Source organism: Anolis carolinensis, chromosome 2 (assembly GCF_035594765.1).
Source record: "Anolis carolinensis isolate JA03-04 chromosome 2, rAnoCar3.1.pri, whole genome shotgun sequence".
In the NCBI taxonomy this organism is placed as follows: Eukaryota; Metazoa; Chordata; class Lepidosauria; order Squamata; family Dactyloidae; genus Anolis; species Anolis carolinensis.
The window spans coordinates 75,501,468-75,515,588 of record NC_085842.1 but is presented as its reverse complement, the minus strand read 5'-3'; the positions used below and the strand labels follow the sequence as shown (position 1 = coordinate 75,515,588).

The window sequence follows — 14,121 nt, the reverse complement described above, 5'->3', positions numbered from 1 at the left end:
TTGCAGTATATTTTGACTCAGCAAATAGTTGCTGGGGCCATAAACATTTCCTGAACAATGTTACTCTTGCCTAATATTTTGCTGTCCTGCTGTCCAGCCACCTGAAAGTGAAATGAAGCCATCCTTTTCAATGGGAAAGCCAAAGAACTGACTATTCTCACAGTTATAGCAGATTTGTTTCACAACAGCAGCAGTAGGCCCGAATTTCTTTAGAAAATCTTTGAAATTGACTTTGATGTTAACTCTGTTGTCCCCAAGACCTGCAGTTTCTGTCTACTGTCTTCTTTTCCTTCTAAACTTCTTTGCTAATGGAAAAAGGAAAGAAAGGTTGTCTGAAAGTTGACATGGAGAGAGTAATAGGAAACATATGTGGAAAACTCTCTCCTAGGAGCTGTCTAGGAAAACAGGATTATTTTTACTTGCTTAAGTGAGTTACCAATACATGTTTTCATGCCAGTATACATGTTTACCTGCTGATCTCACTAAAGAGAGATCAGCATATATTATACTAAAGAGATCTGGAAGCAAAGGGTCTGGATGGAATAAGTGTAGGCATACAAAAATTGTGCAAATTGTAGCAGTGTTACTGTGTAGAAACAAAACCAATAGATGGGGGAATTATGGGGGTAAGGGTGCTTTCTCCAAAAAATACTATGATCAGAAAAAGTGTAAAGCTATACCATAAAGTCTTTTCAAACCTTCCCCTTCTTTGGATGAATTGCATGCTGAGAAGTATGACAAAAACAGCACCAAAGTAAAGATACAAATAAAGCAATAAAGGGAGGCAAGAGATCCAAAAGAGATAAAGCAAGAGGAAACAGGAAGGGAGGGGTAGTAAACCAGAAGGAAAAAATGATGAATGAAAATTGCTTATTATCACATCATCATGACAACACTTTTTAGTTCAAGGACAAAGTTCTACACCACAATAACACATATTTTCATGGGATGGAGCCATTTGTGTTTTCATGTAAATGGAGGAGTATTTCAGCTACTTTCATGGGAAAGAGGAAAATTTTATATTTTCAGGCCACTAGTGTTGCATTATGGGTCACCATTAGTACCAAAATGGCAGAAGATCTTTTCCACTTGTGTCACAGACAGAACGCCACCAGATAAGATTCAACACAGTTTATTAAAGGTACAGAACCAAAAAATGCTCGTAAAAAACAAAGGGCTAGGCAAACACTCGCCTTCAATATGAAAAGTCACTCAAAAACGGTTCAAAAGATTAACCGGATTAAACAGGAGTTTAATCCGGGTTAAACCAAAAATGCTTACTTCAGCCTGGCACTTTAAACAAACAAAAGCTGGTAAACAAAGACTCAATAAAACATAAATACTGGCAGCAGATTCCTCTCTGCTACTCAGCAGCTGTGGTTGAGTAACTAAGTTGTTACTCCTCCGTGCAGCGGGCGAACTCCGGGTCCAAACACATCAATCAGGGTTGCAGCGGTCAGCGGGGTCCCAATCCGGTCCGAGGTCGATAGCCAGGTGCAGGCGTCTAAGGTTCCACGAATTCCACCGATAGCCACAGAAAGGATAGTCCAAGGTCGCAGTCAGTCAGTCAGTCCAGCGTCAATCCAGAGTAGGTAAATAATGTCCGTCAAGAAGACGACAGAGGTCCAAGCTAATAAGATTAAACACAGGTTGCACAACAAAAGCCCACACAGTTCCTCCCGCCGTCTATGCCCAATGTCCTTGGTAACTTACGTATTCAGCAAACGAAACACACCCGTCTTCAGGAAATTCCCAACAAGAGCCCAAGCGTTCGTCCAGATTACCTTGCCCAACGCAATTAGCCCTGGATTCAAAACCCCATTTTATGCCAGTTTACAACTCCTCATCACTATCAGCTGCTCCCCTAATTCCAGGTGCCTCATCATCATCATCCTCATCAGAACTAAAACATCTTTGACTACGCCCCACAGCATCCCCAGCTGTGGATCCCGTTCCATCCCTCCAACTTGTCCATGGGTCTGATCCTGCAACCCGCCAGTCACTTCCCATGCTATCATTACCAGGAACACCCAAATCCTCCCTCACACGAGTCCATTCCATGTCATCCTCCTCTGAGCTAACCACCTCTTCCTCCATTCCCTCGGTAAAACCCTCAAAGGAATCTTCGTCTGTCGGTTCTGCAAATAAGTCCCGCAGCCGTTTCCTCTCTCGCTCCTCAAGAGAGTCTGACTCTCGAGGAGTCTTACGACCACGTCTCCCAGAATTGGAGCCATAAGGCTCAACCATAACAACTTGCCTCTATATTTAAACACCAGCTCAACTTCCGTTTTACCATGGAGCCCCACCTGAAATAGCTGTGTGTCATGGAATGGGACCGGCAGGCTCCGTGGCAAAAGCAAAGGTGAACCGGTGCATGCTGCCACATCACCAACATTTACCCCGTCTGATGAGGTCATGGGATTCTGCAATGCTTTCATTTTGAACAGTTCTTTTTCTGAATTTCCTGTATGTCATTTTCCATCTTTTGCTTCGTTGAACCTAATTCTCAAACTATTATATTATTTGTAATATTAAGAAGATCATATAATTTGGTATGGGCTTGGATTTTAGTTTATATGTTTCTAGATACTGCTCTCAGTCCTGACTACCAGCTTCTTCGCCTTTGATATTATTGTACTCTGAAATACGATATACAAATTATAATTTAAAAAATCAGTAACAAAAATAGTCCATAAGCTCTTTCATTGTTCTTAACATCAACAATTCTTGAATTCTTTTTTGTCCATCACCAGGTCCTGGGCTTGCATTTTTAGCCTATCCAGAAGCTGTGACCCAACTCCCTGTTTCTCCACTGTGGGCAATACTTTTCTTCTCCATGTTGCTCATGCTTGGAATCGACAGTCAGGTAACATAGATGTGTTGTTGTTGTTGTTGTTGTTGTTGTTGTTGCTGCTGCTGCTATTTAAAGCACATTTACCAAAACCAAGAGGTCAGTGATTCATCATATACAGTAACTCACTAATTATATGATTAATTTTTTTCTTCTTTAGTGGTTTCAAAAACTGGGTGCGTCTTGCAATTAATGCCATCTTGTATTTTGGGAGGCCCTAAAACAGGAAAAAGTACACTTGCCTCCCAGAGAGGAGGAGGAGGAAAAACAGCTCTTGGCAGTCCTCAACATTTTTTCAGTCTCAGCCAGTTCAGTGAGCTAGTCACGACTTCTTGCTTCTCCTACTTCCTCAACTTACCAAGAGAGATTCTGGCAGAGAACTTGACTTGTGGGTTTCTAACATAACTTCTGGGTTTGTTCACATTCTGAAGTCATGGTCTCTGCAGGAATCTCCAAAAACTGGGCTTCTCCCCTGTTTCACAAATAGAATATAAGAGGTAGGGAAAGCATCTAATAAACACAAACACATGGAAACAAATACATGTCTGTTTCGAAATAAGACCTGTTAGGTTTATTGGAACATAAAAGGTAAAGGTAAAGATTTTCCCCTGATATTACGTCTAGTCTTGTCCAACTCTGGGGGTTAGTGCTCATCTCCATTTCTAAGCTAAAGAGCCGGTGTTGTCCATAGACACCTCCAAGATCATGCTGCCGGCATGGAGATGGAGAGGACTAGAGCAGGAGGGACAAGGAGATAGATGATAGACAGACAGAAAGACAAAGAGAAGGGAGAAAGAAAGAGGACTGGGATGGGAGAGATATTTTGCCAGAAACTCAGAGAGGAGAGAAAAAAAGGAAGCAAACCAAGGAGGAGGGAGAAGAGGGGAGATGAAAACACATTGGAAACTAAAATTAACAACAGCAGTGGCATTACATAATGGCATTGAAAATAAAGTTCAATACTCGTACATTTTGCTCATTCTTTCATGAAGCCTGACACTCTTTTTTGAAGGGGGAAAACTCATTAATAATTTATTCTGGGGAAATTGCTGAGAATTTAATTGGGTCAAACATCCTTAACTGACTGTGGCTTTAGGGCTACTTGGAGAGCTGAGAAAAGTAGCCTAATATTTTTGCAAACTAAATATGTCTGAGGGCATTGTGGCCTCTTTCTTTCACCCCCTGCCCAATTGCTCTATTGGTAGTACATAATAATGTAAAATATTTGCTCTCCAATGTCACCACAGGCATACCACTGAAAGTGGTCTCCTGCAATGTACAAACCTTCCCCCTCCTATACCACGCTGGAACGCTTATTGTCACATTGCTAATCTTAACATTCTTCCAAATGCCTACCAGAAATGTAGGTCAGTCATAATCTGATGACAAAGAGCCACAAAGAAAAAGTACTTTTAGTGGCATATTGATCACTCACTCACTCACTCACCAGAGAGATGAAACTTTCAATACTGTCAGCATGTGAACCAAAATATTTATCTGACTGTAAGAAAAAACATAAGCTTCCACTAAAGCAAGCACAAAGCTCTACCAGTACATCTGTCTGCACAATTGTTGTTATTTTATATAGAAAAGCCTTTTCTTTGGAAAGTTTTGATATTCTTCACTTTAATTTAATTTTTTTCATGTCAGGAGCGACTTCAGAAACTGCAAGTCGCTTCTGGGTGAAAATTGGCCATCTTCAAGGACTTTGCCCAGGGAATGGCAGGATGTTTGGTGTTTTAACATCCTGTGGAATAGTCTCTCATGTCCCCGCATGGGAAGCTGGAACTGACAGACAGGAGCTCACCCCGCTCCCTGGATTTAAACCGCTCCCTGGATTCAAACCACCAACTTTTCGGTCAGCAGTTCAGCCGGCACAAGGTTTTAACCCATTGTGCCACTGGGGGCTCAATTTAATTGGAAATGGATTATAAAAAAATCCTTTAGATTTAGGTGGAAGAAAATATAATAACAATAGCCTATTCATAGCCCTACACTGCTGACCTCAAAACTCCAGAGAGTCTTTTCCAGATGTTTCTTGTAGTTTCATTAGAGTTTATAAACTTTGTCAACCATTTATTATATATCTAACCTGAGGCATAAATTCAATCAGTTAAAACAATTTAATACCTTGCAAGGGCCCCCAAAGCAATTTAAATAATTTACAGATTTATAAATAATTCAAAATAAAACCAGGGTTAAAAGGAAAGACGTTTAAAGCCAAGTAAAAGCTAACCAGAATCAATATTTTTACTGTCAGCCTAAATGCTAGCAGGCGTTCTCAGCAGGACCCAGCTATTTTAATTATGGTTGGGATAGAAGTATGTGGCTCATTAGGCTGGATGAAAATAATGCTCTTCCCATTGTTTCTATTTGTGACATATTTTAATATACTAATCAAGCATGTCTTAAAGTCTACAAGTGTTTTAACAGGATTGTATACCTGGAATACAAATCTAGTTCATTTTATACATGAAATATAAGGGATGGGCAATTGTAATTTGTTAAGAGAACTGAACTGGACCCCCAGAAGCTAAATGCCCCCACCCTCAACATCATTCTTAGGGGAAATTTAGCATGGGGCAGGATCTAGGAGGTAAAATCCTCGATCATTTTCTGTTTTAAAATGCCCCTCCTGTGTCTGTAATATTCTTCTGGGGTCTCATGTGGTCCACAGACTGTACCTTCCCTGCCTCTAAAGTATATGAAAACTGCACAGATTGTCCATATATATGACAGCTACAGAATTATTGAGTGTAAAAAAACACCAGAAGCGTTATAATGAATGTATGTGTAGCTGGACTGAATGTTATTGGGTTGGTTTATATGTAAACTAATTTCACTTTCAGTTCTGTACCGTTGAAGGATTCATAACAGCTCTAGTGGATGAATTTCCAAGATTGTTGCGTAGTCGAAGAGAAATCTTCATTGCCATTGTGTGTGTTGTTTCCTATCTGATAGGACTGTCCAATATTACTCAGGTAAAACATTGTATTGGTATCTTGTTGTAATTAGTTTCTACCCATTAAGCAATAAGAGTTTTCTCTAGCATTATGATTTTAAGATGGTGAGGTTTAGAGGGGAAATCCAGCTTTTTCTAAATCTTTGCATGTCAATATCCCCTAGCACAGATATGGGAATTATGCATCCCTTCAAATGATGTTTTACATCCCCCAGAATTTCTTAGCTTTGGCTATGCTGACTTTAGCTACTGGAATTTTTGTAGTCAAGCAACATCTGGTGGGCTAAATGATTCCCACTTCTGCACTAATGGATTTTTGATTAGCATAATGCCCATGAGCATAACACCTACGTTGCAGGAATGTTACATGGCTTTCACTTTTTTGATTCAATTAATTCATAGTCACTAAATATCCCATGTTTAGCACCAACTCTGAGATGTTCTCAGTTATGCCATCCACAGATCCACAACTTTCATAAAATCACTAAGCTCAGAAACAATACCATTTTATATACATGAAATGACAGTTGTGTTTTATTACATAAATTGAAAGGTGTGTCATCATTTAAAATTGTACAGTTGCTTCTCTCTATCCATGGATTCTGGATCCATGGCATGAAAATACTTTAAAGCATTCCCAACAACAATGTTTGATTTTGTCCATAAAGGACACTATTTTACTTCACCCATTATACATATAGTGGGACTTGAACATCAGTGGATTTTGGTATCCATGGGGGATCTTGGAACTAAACATCTCCAAATACCAAATGTGCACTGCATTATTTATGTGCGTTTGCTGAGCCCCCGGCAGAGATTTTATGCCGGTAAAGGGAGAATTTGTGGTATCTTCCACACATTAGGAGCCATGTTTACGTATTTATAAAGGTCAATAATTTATTAATTACTTGGTCCCAAAGGTTTCAATTCCTTCAGGGCAAATAGTCTATAAATGCTTAAGTAATGTTAAGTAATATATACCTTCAGGACTGAAAAAAAGAAGAAAATTTTACAATTACTTAAGAAAGATATAAATATCAGAAATGTGATGAACTGAACACATCTTGTACATTGCAGGGCGGGCTGTATGTGTTCAAGCTCTTTGACTACTATTCTGCAAGTGGAATGAGTCTGTTATTTCTTGTGTTCTTTGAGTGTATCTCCATATCCTGGTGCTATGGTATGTGGTGTTTTGGTATCTTAAAATTTATTAAAACAAGTAGTGTTCTTTTAGTAAAACATTAAAATAATCATATCCTGTTCTGAATTTAAAGATCTCTATGTGGAATATAGACAAGGAAATAACATTATATGGTTGAACACAATGTAAAATGATGTTTTAAAAAGTGTTTGTGTGTGGTTGGTAGGGGCAGGATTTACAGGATGTAAAGAAAAATCCTATATCCCACTAAATGTATGTTCACTCAGTCATGAAAGCATTGGTAAAGAGTCAGTTTTAAAATTGGCACTAAAATGCAACCAGTGTTGATGCTAATTAAGCCTTTGAGGAAAGGGCTCGCTACAACAGAGACTGCAGTAAGCAGTAACACTATAACACGGAAAGTAACAAGATTGTACATCAAGTAAAGAGTTTGTCATGTTGACCTGAAGCTAATCAGCGATAGAAAGGTTAGTGAGACAATGCTACTATGTTATCTTTTCAAAAACTTTGTTAATTGGGGAAGCCATTCTTTGCTTATAACGGCAGCAATAGGAAATTTCACCCTGCTGACTGGATACGGTGCAGCTGATTTGTGATGGTTTTAAATAATGGTTTTAATGTGAAGATAACTGACTTTAGTGTTAATGTATATTTATGATTTATTTTATGTTCTGGCATTGAATGTTTGCCGTATATATGTTGTGCTCCGCCCTGAGTCCCCTTCGGGGTGAGAAGGGCGGAATATAAATGTTTTAAATAAATAAATAAATTCTTCGAAGCAATGAGCAATTTCTGCCCATGTTTAGAGATACTCGCAAAGATAGTCACTAAGTGGCCTCAGAAAAAGCACCAGTAAAATCTCACCTCTGATTGGATGACAGAATCTTTTTTTTTTTTTTTACATATTGAGCCCATCCCTAACTGGGCAGATAGATGCTATAATATAAAAATCTCATTTTGAGAATAAGGGCTGTTTCCAACAAGGATGAATACAGCTGTCTACTGCTCTTATGCTGCTCAATTATATTCCTGGGTGAGAGATACCCAGAGAATTCCCTGCCCTCCCCATTTTTGCAACAGGAAAATCCTCCTCCTTCCTCCCTAACTCTTGGTTTTGCTATTATTCATTAGTAAGATCATTATCGAGTAACAAGTCAACTACGAACTTTTCACTGTGTGAGGACAAAACAATAGAACTTTTGGCCTTTGATTGTGATACATGTTGGAATAGATTTGCTTATCTGTTTAAGCCTGACATACATATACACACAGGGGTTTTTATGTATTCCCTACATTTAATATTGGCTTCAGCTCACATTTTATTTTTGTATTTTTCTTTTCCTTTAGGTGTAAACAGATTTTATGATAACATCCAGGAGATGGTTGGGTACAGGCCCTGCATCTGGTGGAAACTCTGCTGGTCTTTCTTTACTCCAATCATTGTGGCAGTAAGAAAAAAAAACATTTCCCTTGGAATATGAAATATATTTAATAACATTATAAAGTAGCATGCAGTTTAGCTAGAGAGATAAAAAGTGAGCTCACTTACTTTTTCATATCTTGCCTCATTTTTCTCACAGTAAATTACAGGACATTCAAACTCAAATTCAGATTCTTTTGTGCTTTACACAGTAGTAGAGTAACATACCTCATTAAAACATCCTTTTGTAAACAGAAAACATTAGGGACATGTAGAGGCTCTCAACAGTTTGTGCAGGGATGTGCTTATCTATACCGCATCTGCACATACACTTTTCTAAAATGTTAAAGGACAACATGAGAGAAGGGGAATTGTACCTTATTTTCCTTTCCTTTCTAATTTGCTGCCATATTGATAGCCATAACACTATCTATCCATCTTATACATGTAATATTTTATATACTTTGCAAAGAAACCCTTAATTGATATAATAACAAAATGTAGCTGAAACCTACAATGGTCTCTGCACAAATATATACTGATAGAGATTGTCTATGTGGATGAGATTAAAAAGTATAACATTTGCTTTCTTGTACAAGTGAAGAATTATTAAAAGAAACTGTAACAAACTAGTAACAAGCTTTCAAAATATATTTTACAGGGAGTATTTATCTTCAGCGCTGTGCAAATGACTCCTCTCACTCTGGGAGATTACGTATTTCCCAAATGGGGCCAAGGAGTCGGATGGTTCATGGCTCTCTCATCGATGGTGCTGATCCCAGGTTACATGGCATACATGTTCCTTACCTTGAAAGGCTCCTTAAAACAGGTAAGCAATATACATTACATCATATCTACAACTGGAAAAGCTCTTGTTCTTCAATTACAGTGTAAAAGTAAACATGAATATATCTAAAGTGTAATGAAATGTCACCTACTGCTCCCTTTTTGTTGTTGTTGCAACCCATACTTTGTCAAACTGAAGAATAACAATCATCAAATACATAGAATCCATGATTCTATTTGCTTTCCTGAGAGCTTACCAGCTGAGAATGTTCTTTTAAAGAAAATCCATAAAAGATCTGCACATGACTTCAAAGTGTATTGCAGTGTTGACAGTTTTCTACAGACTTCTCCATCTCATTTCCTTTCCCGTTGCCTTCTTGAAAGTAGTTAGGATTAGATCTAATTTTCAGATAACATTTTAGTATGGTAAACTGAACTTACAACAAGATAATTTACCCACTTCGAAAGAAGGGTTATAATTGTATATGTGGGCTTCCCAAATTACTTTCACCTACTTTCTTTCATCCTAAACAGATCTCTTCATTCTGTTCTTTTCTCTCATGGTACCTTCACTGTTGTTCATTAGCCATCTTTCCCTTTCTTTAGTCCCTTGTTTCTGTAGCCCTTTCCCTCCATTCAGCTGTTCTCATTCCTACAGCCATGGGTGCATTTACACTGCTTTACACCACATTACCTGCCATGGCTCAGTGCTATGAAATCATGGAAGTAGTAATTTAACAAGGTGTTTAGCTTTCTCTGTCAAAGAATGCTAGTGCCTCATCAAATTATAAATTCCATAGCACTGAGCCATGGCAGATAATGTGGTATAAAGCTGCATTAATTCTACAGTATAGATCAGTGGTTCCCAACATTTTTTGACCAGGGTCCATTTGACCAGGGCCCACTTTGATCAGGGCCCACTTGAACAGGGACCACTTTGACCAGGGACCACTCTCCAACATTAGTACCAAAAGGGTTACGAATCAGTTTTAGGTCAATTTTAGTTTCGGTTTTGTTATTTGGGGTGCTGATTCAGAAAACTGCATTGGATAGACCACATCAGCTCTAGTTTCTGATACAGAACATACACCATCCAGTAGTCACCATCTGCTCACTCACAAAAAAACATATTTAATAATCTAGAGCTGATTTGGTCTATCCAATGCAATGGTCAACTCTGTGGAAAGGAGCGGAAATGAAATAAATGAATAGAGGAAAGAGGTTCACAGACCAGATTTTCGTTCTCACAGCCCACTGCCAGGCTGTGGCCCACAGGTTGAAAAGCACTGGTATAGATACACTGCATGCCAGAGAGGAAATGCTTCTCTGGCACATACTTCAGGTATCTTTGCTCCTAGGCATGTAATACCTTGACTTGAGGAAGAGGCTTGGGGTAATGAGTACTGATGCGCGCAACAAAGATAATGCCCACAACAAAGATGTTGCTTTTTAATATCCCACACAAAACTAATAGAAGTATAAGGGATAATTAAAATGCCAATCCCATCTTAGAATATCCATGAAAGCCCAAAATAAAACTTTATGAATGGAACTGGCATTGCTACATATTAGAGAATGTGCCATCCCAGAAAGCATTTCAAAATGATTGGCAGGAGCAAAATTGACTGAACCAACATGTGTCTGATATCTGCTCCAGTCCCTTCAATATTAGGAAGAAGTTCCTAGGAAACCTGAGAGAAGACCACCCACTCCCTCAGGCATATTTAAACAGGTATTTGACTTATAAACCAGGGCTGTTTCCATAGAACTGGAATTCTTCTTCAGTTAGAATTTGCATTCTAACCTAAGGAATTTGGAGCCTTTGCTTCCCTTTACTCTGAAACAAGCATTTACAAGTTCTGAAAACAGATCACATTAAAAAGTTTCACCATAATTTCTACTCAACATCATGGGTCAAATCTTAGTTTTCACACAACTCACAAGAATAGCTGGACAAAATTAGTGTTTTGGAATTTATTTTTGAGTTTACGCAGGAAGTTACGATGCCAAGCCTTCTTTGATGTTGTATGGAAGATGAAGAAAACTGCAGACTCTTTCCTTATTTCTTTTCTCCTCTCTTTCTTCCTTTCCTAAACACATAACACATTTAAAGAGCATCATATAAAGATATTTGGTCTAATAAAAATGATGTGATCTATTCTTTCTTTTTTCTCCTATTAAACTTAGCGTATCCAAGTAATGATTCAACCAAGTGAAGACATTACTCATCCTGAAAATGGACCTGAACAAGCCCAGCAGAGCAACTCTGCAAACAAAGAAGCATACATATAATGCCTGGGTCATGGAAATGATTCAAACCTTCCTCTGGGGGGCAAACACAAATACACAAATGAAACATGGTTGAAAACGACCACAAATTTACGTCTGAGAATAAAATTACCTACCTCTAGTGGCACAAAAGACCATCACCACTATAAGGGAAGCAATGTGGGTATGATCAAACCATTTTGTGGGCTCAGTTATTGACAATGCTTGTGTTTTCTGGCAATCCATAGACTGTTAACATTTTTATTCTCTCACACAAAGAGTTGATTATCTTTGGGATTTATAGGCAACACATGTAGGCCATTTTTAATCTACCTTTTAGTGCAACAATTTAAAGTTTTGTGCAGCTGATTTTTATTAATATTTTTCTTACTGTTTGAATCCCAGACTGTTATTTCTGAGAACAGTTAAATTGGAATGCTGTTTTGTATTCACCAGCAAAGTATTTTTTACAAAGAAAATTTACAGTGAAAACACTGCCCTAAAAGTATTAACCAACTTCATTCTTGGGTTGGTTTTTCTAACTTTCTTGAACCTCTCCTTACTTACGAGAGTATTTTAAATCATTCCTATACAATTACCATTAACAAACACTTTCTAGATATACAGCACAGACTAAACTGCACCACTACCTATATTTATTGGGCCTCTAGAATTTAATATGTTACATTATTTTACAGTTATTTGTCTTTTAGACTATTTTCAGAATAAGTACCTGCCAGAGTATTTGGACATTTTTTAAAAACAAAACAAAAATGGTAATATGACTACGTGCTTATTTCAAATTGTGATAAGCCACTTCTAAAGTTTGCCATGTTTACAGCTGTACACATTCTCATTTAAAGCCAGGTTATGTTTCCCTTTATGTTGCACCACCAACAGGTGTAATACTTCAGCACCGAAACGGGACCAAATTGCTTCTTGATCAAAACGCCCCCCAAGGAATAAAATTTAGGGCTTTAAAATTGGCACTGCTCTAGTCAGTCTGTTGAAGGTCTATCGAAAATAAAGTTTTGGTTTAGCAAAGCTGTTATGAAGCACTTTGAAGAAAGAATTTTATTTTTATGGTCTTACTTTGGGATGTGTTTTTTGTGGTAAAGATGGTGATGTGATGAAACGGTCTTGCCATACATGGTGTCATGCTGGGCTCGGGTCTGCAGTTTCCACACAGGCGTCTCTAGCTAATAGGGCTTTTCCTGTGTAGAAAACTGCAAACTTGAAGAGTCCATAATGGCAATTCTTGTTGGCAGCTATGAGAGAAGAGAGTGAGAATCATGGGGAAAGTGGTCTGTGATAATTTGATTTTAAATGACTGTGACAGAACTGTGCAATGAAACATGCTTTTCAGCAAAACCTTGTGCAACGTACAATGTTAGATAGCACACACTTTGTGTAGAACTTCTCTGTGAACAACCTGTTAACTGTAAACGTTGGGTTTTTTTGTTGTTTTTGTCTGAAGGTGACAAACATATGTTCTTGCAATAAGGTATTATTCTCAGAATGTCAAGCACATTATTGTAGAATATATATATATACATATATTTCAACCTAACAAATAAAAAATCTCATAAAAAGAGTAATGTTTAGTAGGTTCTAAACTGTTTCATACAGTAGGTCAACTGTAAAATATTCAGAAATCTATGATACATGCTAAATGTCTATAGATGAACTCTCAAATAAATCCAAACATCTTGTAGATTTTCAGGGCTTAGAAGAACAAGAGAACTTGTCATACTTCACATGCTTCATTATACATTATAACTGTGAACTCCATTAGACTTAACGTACAAATTCAAACTTTCTCTTTATTGTTTATGTAACCAAGTCCCATGTTGTTCTAAGGAAAATGCAGTATTCAATGTTTGATTGTAGAACACTTATGACAGATGTTAGACAGATTTGCTATTTAGCAAAATTCTGCACAAACTTATCATATATAGCACAAAAATAGTGTTGTAGAACTGTGTGTAAACTGTGAATAGCTGTATCTTTTTGTAGTATTTGCCCTTCAAAAAAGAAAGAATATATGATCATATATGATTTTTGCAATAATGAATTATTCTCTAAACACCAAGCAAATTTATCTCTATATAAAATATATATGTAATATATACACATTCTAAAATATATATAGAGCCTGTTTTAAAAAAGAGAGAGTACAGTATAATTTAGAAAACTGCAACATTCTATGGACCAAATGTAAAATATTTATAAATTAAGATGCATTTTAAATGTCTATAAATGGTGTCCTAACTAAAGCACGGTTGTTATGTAACTTTCCAAGAGCTTAGAAAAAAATAAAGATTATATTATACATTCTATGAAGTGGCTTAAATTTCATCCTTTAATTAGGTAGATTTTATGTGTTGTGAATCAAGCTTTTGATTTTTGGAGCAGAAACTAGAGAAAAGCTTGTATATTCCATCATTTATTTCATTCTGTACACTGGGCTTCAGATGAGACAATCTAGTTTGTGAAACTGGTTTCCCATGACATTCCAAGTTGGATAAGTAATGTGATGCCCCCCACCCAGCCAAAATTCACAATCTTATTCTGCTACTATCTATTGAGTAGTCATCTGCTTATATCTGACTGCTTGTTTTCACACATTGGCTGACATCTTGACACATGTTGGTGTACAATTTCCTTACACT

At 37.5% G+C, this 14,121-nt stretch overlaps 1 protein-coding gene across 7 annotated transcripts in view; it reads left to right on the top strand.

Annotated features, from left to right (window-relative positions):
- Positions 1-13,788, top strand: part of slc6a1 (solute carrier family 6 member 1) — a 118,975-nt gene extending 105,187 nt beyond the window's left edge. For all 7 annotated transcript variants that reach the window (XM_062969994.1, XM_003217668.4, XM_062969995.1 and 4 more), the window contains 6 exons: positions 2,754-2,866; positions 5,701-5,832; positions 6,891-6,993; positions 8,323-8,423; positions 9,057-9,224; positions 11,369-13,788. In XM_062969994.1, coding sequence (XP_062826064.1) covers positions 2,754-2,866; positions 5,701-5,832; positions 6,891-6,993; positions 8,323-8,423; positions 9,057-9,224; positions 11,369-11,473 — 722 coding nt within the window. In that variant the 3' untranslated portion in view covers positions 11,474-13,788. The remainder of the gene's footprint in view (positions 1-2,753; positions 2,867-5,700; positions 5,833-6,890; positions 6,994-8,322; positions 8,424-9,056; positions 9,225-11,368) is intronic.
- Positions 13,789-14,121: the final 333 nt, after the last annotated feature.